We start from the raw sequence: 9,592 nt of genomic DNA, 5'->3' as shown, positions 1-9,592 counted from the left end.
CCCTCCTACACCATGGTTTGTGCCTCTAACGCCTCTCACACACCAATATTCCTTCTAGCAGAGCTGTGGAAAGGTGGTCCTCCCAAAAGCCTTCTTTTCCTGCTGTTTTTGACTGTCTACATGGGTGCTATTGTGGGTAACTTAACACTAGTTCTGCTAATCTCTCAAGAGTCACGACTCAGCACACCCATGTACTATCTGCTACGTGGCCTCTCTGTGGTAGACACAGGGCTGGCCACAGTTACCTTACCCCAGCTGCTAACCCACCTGGTTTCTTCCCAGCCAGCCATCCCTGCTGTTTGTTGCCTAATACAATTTTTTTTCTTCTATGTATTTGGTGTCACAGACACACTGGTGGTGGCTGTCATGGCCCTGGACCGTTATGTGGCCATCTGTGATCCATTGCACTATCCAGCTGTAATGAATCAGCAGGTCTGTGCTCGCCTTCTGGCTTCTTGTTGGGTTGTGTCTTTCATTCACTCTGTTCTGCATGCAGGGCTCCTATTGCCCCTCCGGTGGGCTGTTGACAATGAGGGTGCTGTCCACCTCCCCCACTTTTTCTGTGACCACCGGCCCCTACTGAAGACATCCTGTTCTGACACTCAAATCAATGAGCTGGCCATCTTTCTGGAGGGTGGGTTACTCATGCTGGGACCCTGTGCTCTCATTCTACTCTCCTATGCTCGCATTGCAGCTACCATCTTACGGCTGCCCTCAGCTGCTGGTCGAAGACGGGCTTTCTCCACCTGTGGTTCCCATCTCACCATGGTCACTTTCCTCTATGGCACCATCATTTGGGTCTACTTCCAGCCCCCCTCCCAGAACTCTCAGGAGCAGGATATGGCAGCTGCTGTGATGTACACAGCCATTACTCCTCTTGCCAATCCATTTGTCTACAGCCTCCGCAATAAGGATGTTAAGGGTGCCCTTTACAGACTTCTTGCTCCTAGTCAAGTCACTCCCTGATTGTTCTGACTCAAAGGCACATGGGTCATGTGGTTTGAGTCAACAAAAAATTAGAGCCTGGTGGATAATGATGGTGAATGGCAATCATAAAGATCATGGAAGAACCTAGGGAAACAGAATTTCAGATGATATAATATATAGAGTTTGTCACTTATTAATTACTTTAGAATTTTTGATCCTCAAAATCACCCTGTGAGGTATGTAGTACAAGTGTTATTTCCCTTTTGCAGATGAGGAAACTGAGGCTGAGACATTAACTAACCTGCCTAATATAATACAGGAAGCAACAGGTAAAATTTGAAACCAAGCCCTCTTCTACAAATCTAATGGTCTTTTCAACTCTGGTCCAGGTTATTGTGTTTGTTTTGTTTTATTTTATTTTTTCTGCCAAAGGTGATCAAGGTATAAGGATGATAGAGACAAGACAAGTACATGCCAAATTAATAGGACAATGCTCCAATCATTCACTGGGGACAGTTCATCCATCAACATATTCCCCACCCCTGCTTCACTTTTATGGACAATCTTCATTTTTGTAGCGAGAAAAAAGGTGTCTCTTTGTGGTCATCATTGTCATAATGAACTTCTTCTCCATTCTCCCTATGGTCTATGAGCTGGGCCTGAGATGATAGACATACATTCCAATGCTGGGGATTGTGCTTGAAGCCTTTTCAGTTGGGTCAGACCTGCCAAAGCTTGTATTCTTTTGTCATAGCCTTTAGGAGCCCAGGCTTATCTCTATGTTAAATAGAAGCAGCAGAGGAGACCACTAGTTAAAGTGAAAGTAGAATATAAAATGGTGCCCATCCAAGTGCCAAGTTGTAGGCTACAGACCACAAATGTGATTAAAACTATCTCAGGAATATCTATATGCTCCAGAGCTTGTAGGAACTGTTTTTTTTGTTACTAATACCATTGACCTTTTCAATGGTGTGTATGTGTATCTGTATCAACTTACCTTGGCTCTTACAGATTCACTTGATCCGGGACTTCTAATCTATGTGCAGAGACCCATGAGATCACTGAGTACTTATGTACCCTAAGCACTGCCATTTTAACCTTTATTTAGCACCAACACAAAATGCAAATATATATATATATATATATATATATATATATATTTGATAGAAATATATAATAAATATACATCCTTCATGTCACTGAGGTTCTCAGCCTAGGAGTCATCTTCAGCTATTCATTGTCCTCCATTCCCACACCCAATTAATTTCCAGCTCTGGGCAACACTACCTTGGCAACATCTCCTCTCTGTGGCCACTTCCCAAGGTCCTCACTCCCTCTCACCTGCATAACTACACTAGCTTTCTAATTGGTTTCCCCACCTGTTTTCTCTTCTCTCTCCAATTCATCTTCCACACAGCTGCCAAATTGCTATCTCAAAAGCTCAGGACTGACCATCCTCCCCCCCCCCCCCCCCCTCCTCAGGAAGCTTCAGCACTCTCTGTTGCCTCTACAACAAAACACAGACTCCCCAGCTTGGCATTTAAGGTTCTTTCTTACCTGCCTTGACCTGACCTTTTTAGACTTATTTCCCATTACTTTCCCTATGGCCTTTGAGCAGACCCAATCAGACTAAGTAATATTCCCTGTACAGGAGATTTTGCCTCCTGCATCTGTGCTTTCACATTTGAGGCCCCTTGTAACTAGAATTTCTTCCCTCTCCCTCTCTGTCTTTTGGAATCCCTGGCTTCATTTAAGGTTCAGCTCATGGACTAGCTCCTACAAGAAGCCTTTCCTGTTCCCTTCCCCTCCCCATTGTTATTACTTCTTGTCCCTTGAAATTACTTTTAATTTACTTTGTGTACATATATACACACACATGTCAACATATATAGCATTTATTTACCTGTATAGATACTATTTCTCATCCAAGTTGAATGCAAACTTTTTGGATGAAATAAATGCTGATGTTTAATTCTTTTTGTGCACAGGAGCTAGCACAATATCTCTGCTGCAGAATTTGAATAGTTGGCAGTTAAAATTGAGAAAGGACCTTAGCATCTGTGTCTTATCCTGCCAGGTGATCTTCAGAATCTTCCTAAGATAAATCAAATGGAAGTGATTCAATTTCTTGGCATGGTGCTGGTGTACTGGCTGGGTTTCACAGGCATACAATGAGGCCAGCATAAGGGCTCTGTAGACCTTCTGTTTGGTAGTCAGTCTAATTACTCTTTTCTTCCACACCTTCCTTTGGAGCCTCCCAAACACTGAACTAGATGGTGCAATCATCTAGCATAGAGTAGGCATTTAATAAATGTTTATCGAATGAAATTAAATTGAAATGAACAGTTGCATTGATTGGATAAATATGTCACGTGTTTATGTCTAGTTTTGGTGTATATACATTGTGTTGTTATCAATAAAACACAAATCATCTTAAAGTATTATTGAATTCCTAGCAGTTTTTTTTTTATTTTTATGTATTTTCTCAATCAACTGGTGCATATCATTTGGGGTGAGCAGTCTTCAAAAATTTTTATGTTAAAAGGGGGTCTTCATATTGAAGCCAGGGAACTATTGATGTAGAACTTAATGTCTTCATCAATGCAGATTAGCTAGTGTAGGTAGTGTAGTGAGTAGAGCAGCAGACCTGGAGTCAGAAAGAACTAGGTTCCTAATCCAGCCTCAGGCACTTCCTAGGCTATTCATTTAACCTGATTTCATCTAATTTTCACATCTGTAAAATGTGGATATTAGCATCTATTTCCCAAAGTTGTGGAGATAACATGAGATAATATTTGTAAAGCACTTTGTAAACCTTAAAGCACTATGTAAATGCTTCATCTTTATCTTCTTCCTCCACTCCCCCTCTTCTTCTTCTTCCTCCTCCTCATCCTCTTCCTTCTCTTCCTTCTCCTCCTCCTCTATTGTGGTCTTTGATCATTTTTTTTTAATAGAGAACCTTAACAATTACAAAAGGACCTTTAACAGCTATTAGGAGCTGACTATGGTCCTGAATCAACAGGGTCATTAGAAATGCCAGTAAGGAATAACAGAATTTGAGAGTGGGAAGGGACCTTTGAGATATATCTGAATGGAATCTCTTCTGTAACATACCTATAACCAGCTCCCTCTTGAAACCTCCACTGAGCAGGATTCCAACACCTTTGAGGCAGCATTCCACATTTGAGCCACACTAATTGCTAGAAATTTTTTCCTCCTGACATCAAGCCTAATTTTGCCTCTTTTAAGTTCTATACATTGATCTTAATTCTGCCTTCTGGGATTAAACAGAACAAGATTTATCCCATTCCATTTCTTATATTCTGCAATTTTGTGTAGTCTCTCGATAAAACATGGCAATAGAATACAATTGTCTTCTGTCTCTCTTCTCTCCTGGATGACCTGGATAGACCATATTCCTTAAATGATTCTCATGCCTTCAGAGATAACAACGTCTGATCCATCAAAACAATTTCAAAGAATTGGTAATGACTTGCTATGAGGATAGGTACAAGCTCTCTAGGTCTCAATTTCCTCAAATGTCAAAGGGTTGAGAAAAGAACACCAAAATGAATCTGAGTGCTGTGTAACTCTAGTGATTGATCTTAGCTGCAAAGGGAGATGACTAAATGTACTCCTTTCTTTTGAGGGAACTTGGGATTAGTTTGACAGTATAAATTTTCACATTGCCTCTGTGTGGGTTCATTTTGATTAACTGCTTTCCTTTGTTATAGGAGAAGGTTCACAGACTTGTGGGGGGGAGTTGTCAAGAAATGATTGTTATATAAAAACAAAAAGCATCAGTAAAATTTATTTTGAACAAGGAAAACTATTAAGGAATTAGACTTGATGATCTCTAATGTCCTTTAAAAGTTCTTTGTGATTGTCTTTTCTCAATCCCAGAACATCATCATCTTTCTATTAATAAATCACTAATATTTCTATAGAACTTTAAGGTTAAAAAAGCACTTCCTCCACACTAGGCCTGTTCATCAGTTTCATATAAACAGTGAGGCAGGCACAGAAACAAAATGGAGGTCCAAACAGAAGTATTACAAATAGCACACCATCAGGAGGCATAACCCTTCATGGTCTGGGGTGGGTGGAAGGAAATCTTTCTTGATCCTTAATATATGATCAACTAGATCATGGATTTGGGGCCAGACAGAAGTCTAAAAGGCAACATTATCACCATAATGTTATAAGAACTTGAGGGTCTGTTTTAAGGGTAGAGGGATTAGATCTCTGAGACAGAGTTGATGACATAGTATAAAGGACTCTGGATTTGTAATCCAGGACTTGTTTTCAAACCCCAAGTCCTCTACTTACTATCTGTGTTACCCTGGGGAAACAAACTATTTAAACTCTCTTGGTCTTGGTTTCCTTATGTATAAGATTATAAATCAATTTTGAGTTATCTCTAAGATTTCTTCCATCTCTAAATCTCATCATAGCTACAAGAGGCAGGACATTTTAAAGAGCACTGGATTTGGAGCCAAAAGGTTGAGGGTCAAATAACAACTGTCACAGTACTCTATGAACATGAGATCATCTTAAAATGAATTCATTCATCTCTGATGAACTTCCAGCAGTACACTACAGGGGCTGAATTTGTCTTCCTGGGCCTGTCAGGCAATCTGGAGATGTAGTCAGCCTCATTTGTGATCATTATCATGTAGTTGGTCAGTATGATAGAGAACGCACTGATCATTGCCATGAATTGAAGAAAACTCCGTATACTTCCTGTTTAACAATATGACCTCTACTGATATCTGATTCACCACCATCATTGTGTCCTAATGTTGGTTTCCATCTTTTCTTGGAGCAAGACCATCCCCTTTACCTAGTACATGACTCAGGTCACTTTCATTGCTTGGGAAATGCAGAGGGTTTCTTCTTAGCCTCCATAACCTATGACCACTATGTGGTGTTCCTGCATAACCTTCAACAAATTATTCTCATCTTCTGATTTAATTTCTGTAGCAACTAAATCATGAACTTCTGTCATTCCCTGGCTCAACAGTGCTGCTCATACCCTTCCCCAGTGAGTTCTGGCAACATAAGGGCTTTTATTAAACCTATCCTAATTCATATTCATCACTGTCTCCTAGATTTGCACTGGTATCACTGTATTTTGGTTATGTTCAGCTTTCAGTGCTATATGAAGCTATTTTCACATGATTCATATTTTGTGGGTCTGATTTCAATTCTATTTGAAACTAGTTAGCAGCTACAACCTGAATCAAGACCAGTAGGTGGCTGTCTTCTACATAGGGGTGACTCTATGCTGAACCCATCAGCTATACCCAGAGGAATCAGTAGGTAAAAGGTGCTTTCTGGAGGACCCTGACCAAGGTCTTCAAGTAAACCTATAGTCAATGCTGCTTTAGTCACTTTATCCATGACCTAAAACAAAGGATAACACCACCCATTCCCTACCAGTCTCTCAGAAGACTACTTGTTTGATTGAGAAAATAGAAGCCATGTACCATGAGGTCCTTCCCCCTCCCCCATATGCTATACTTTAAAATCCTTTGACATCACCAATTTTTTGCTCCTTTACCTCAGTCTTTATTGAAGAAAAGGTTCTTCTCTTCACCAATGCTATGCCCTCTACTTGTACCCTTAATTCTTTTTCTTCCTGTCTCCTCTGAAAGGAGGATGCCTTTACCATCCTAACTACTCCTTACACTCTAACTTTCAGTTTCTTCTTATTTAATGACTCACATTCCCTGATGCCTATTAGCATGCTTCGGTCTCCCTCATCCTTTTTTTAAAATTTAAAATAGATCTCATTTTTCATTTTTTTTAAATTATGATTTTATTTCCCCCCAATTACATGTAAAACAATTTTTAACATTCATTTAAAAATTTTTTTGAGTTCCAAATTCTCTTCCTCCCTCCCTCTCCTACCCTCTCTCACTGAGAAGGCAATAAATGTGATATAGGTTATACATGTATACTTATGCAAAAAAATAAGAAAAAAAATAAAAAATATTTCTATGTTAATCATGTTGCAAATGAAAACAAAGACAAAAAAAACAAGGAAAATAAAGAAAGTAAACAAAAGTATGTTTTTATCTGCAATCAGACTCCATTAATTCTTTCTCTGAAGGTAAATAGCATTTTTCATTATAAATCCTTCAGAATTGTCTTGAATAATTGCATTGCTGAAAATAGCAAAGTCATTCATACTTGATCATAATATAATATTGCTATTAATGTATACAATGTTCTCCTGGTTCTGTTCATTCCACTTTGTATCAGTTTATGTCTTTCAGGGGTTTTCTGAGAGAATCCTGCTCTCATTTTTTATAGCATAATAGTATTCCATCACAATCATATATAATAACTTTCAGCCATTCCCCAAACAATGAATATCTGCTCAATTTCCAATTCTTTACCACAACTAATGAGTCCCTATAAATATTTTTGTACATACAGATAATTTTTTGTTTTTGGTTTTTTATCATAGGGTATGCATGGTTTTATAGCTATTTGGTCATAATTCCAAATTGCTATAGAGAATGGTTGAATCAGTATATCAAATCACCAACAGTGCATTAATGTTTTAATTTCCTCACATCCCCTTAAACATTTGTCATTTTCCTTTTCTGTCATATTAGTCAATCTTAAAGGTATAGGGTGGTGTTTCTGAGTTGTTTTAATATGCATTTCTCTAATCAATAGTGATTTAGAGCAATTTTTTCATAGATAGCTTTTATTACTTCATCTGAAAGCTGCCTGATCATATCCTTTGATCTTTAATCAATTGAGGAATGATTTATATTTCAATAAATTTGACTCAATACTCTATATATTTGAGAAATGAGATCTTTATCAGAGAAATTTGCCATAAATTTTTTTTGCTGTGTATTTTCCTCCATCTTATTTTCTCCCATTTATCTTACTCTCTCCTTTCACCCTGCCCTTTCTCAAAAGTGTTTTGATTCTAATTTTTACTTCCCCCAATCTGATCTCCCTTTTATCAGCCTGTCCTTCTTTTATCCCCTTCCCCTCCTACTTTCCTGTATGGTAAGATATATTTCTATACCTAATTGTGTGTGTATGTTTTTCCTTCTTTGAGTCAGTTCTGATGGGAGCAAGGTTCATGTACTCCCTCCCATTCCCCCATTTTCCCTTCCAGTTTAAAAGTTCTTTCTTGCCTGTTTTATGTCAGATAATTTACCCTATTCTATCTCCCCCTTTCCCCTTCTATCAGTGCGTTACTCTTTCTCACCCCTTGTTATGGGAATGGGAATTTAAGATCTTGCCTGCCCCTAGGCACTTTGATAGGCTTAAGTGCACCTGGAGCCTGTGGTTCGAGGCTTGGTTTTCAGGAATGCCCACACCTTGGTGCTCTGTGATTGGGCACTGGGTCAAGAGGGTTGTGACATTCTCTGAGCCAGGAGAAGGCTATATATACCCGGGTGTGAGATTTTGTTTTGGGGCTCACTTTGAGAAGTGCTGTGTGATTTGACCAGAAAAGACTCTGGACAGCTCTCGAGCCTCCTGGGCTTTGAAAACCCAGATGTTGGTGCTTCCCTCTCTGGTAACTGACTACTTATGGATGTAATGGTTGACAGTTGGAAGCCTGTCTGCTGATTTGTTTCTCTGTCTGTATTTTTTGTCTGCTTGTAACATCTGTATTCTCTGAAGTTCGGGGTGCTGACCTTTTTCCCCTGAACAAGGTAAATATCATATGTTTGATTGATTAAAGTGAGATTGTTAACCCATTTTGAGTTGCCTTTCTTTAGAAAAGCAGATCTAAGAACCTGTATTGGCAGCCACCCTGGGTATGTCATGGTGCTTGCTGCTACACCCCTTAACTTTATATTTTTAGACTATTATTCCATCATATTAAACTCATATCCATGCCCTATGTCTAGGTATACTTCTTCTAACTACCCTAATAATGAGGAAGTTTTGGGGAGTTACAACTATCATTTTTTGGTGTAGGAATATGAACAGTTTAACCTTATTGAATGCCTCATGATTTCTCTTTCCTGTTTACTATTCTTCTCTTGAGTCTTGTATTTAAAGCCAAATTTTCCATTCAACTCTGGTCTGTTCATCAGGAATGCTTGAAAGTCCACTATTTTATTGAATATCCATTTCCCCCCTTGAGGTTTATGTAAGGTTTGTGTCTTGATCTTCCCTGTCAGCATATGTCACCACAGTAACCTGTTATGGTCAGGTTCCTTTTTAAATTTTTGCTCATTTTTACAGTATATTTCTTGACTTTTAACTTTATGTTCAAGTTGGGCCCTGCTCCCAGAATGGAGGGGTCACTCTTCCAAGCTTTAGGTTTCTTGTGCTGCTATTTTTTTTTTTGCGGGGGATGGGGGTGGAGGATTTTATTTTTTTAATTAAATTTTATGTTTATTTTTAGTTTATATCATTTATTTCCACAAGATTTTGAGTTACAAATTTTCTCCCCATCTTTCCCCTACCCACCACCCCAAAACAATGATCCCACTGTATACCCCTTCCTCCAATCTGCTCTCTCCTATATCCTCCCTCATTTCCCCTCTGACTTTCCAGTAGGGCAAGATGGATCTCTATACCCCAGTGCCTGTATATCTTACCTCCCAGTTGCATGTAAAAATTATATATATACAGAGAGAGAGAGAGAGAGAGAGAGAGAGAGAGAGAGAGAGAGAGA

At 39.0% G+C, this 9,592-nt stretch overlaps 1 protein-coding gene across 1 annotated transcript; it reads left to right on the top strand.

The window, feature by feature from the left end:
* Window positions 1-12: 12 nt before the first annotated feature.
* On the top strand, window positions 13-966 carry LOC138150487 (olfactory receptor 1B1-like). The gene has a single exon (XM_069073957.1). The coding sequence runs from the start codon at window positions 13-15 to the stop codon at window positions 964-966; it is 954 nt and encodes a 317-aa protein (XP_068930058.1).
* The last annotated feature ends 8,626 nt before the right edge of the window (window positions 967-9,592 follow it).

This window comes from Petaurus breviceps, unplaced genomic scaffold (genome assembly GCF_028583685.1).
Source record: "Petaurus breviceps papuanus isolate PSGF00001 unplaced genomic scaffold, PetGlider_PUasm1.0 90879, whole genome shotgun sequence".
Classification (NCBI taxonomy): Eukaryota; Metazoa; Chordata; class Mammalia; order Diprotodontia; family Petauridae; genus Petaurus; species Petaurus breviceps.
Note: the sequence above shows the minus strand (reverse complement) of the source record. Positions and strands in the feature narration are given on the sequence as shown.

Coding starts and splice junctions, on each gene's coding strand:
- LOC138150487 (XM_069073957.1), top strand. CDS start 13: ATGGTTTGTGCCTCTAACGCCTCTCACACACCAATATTCCTTCTAGCA.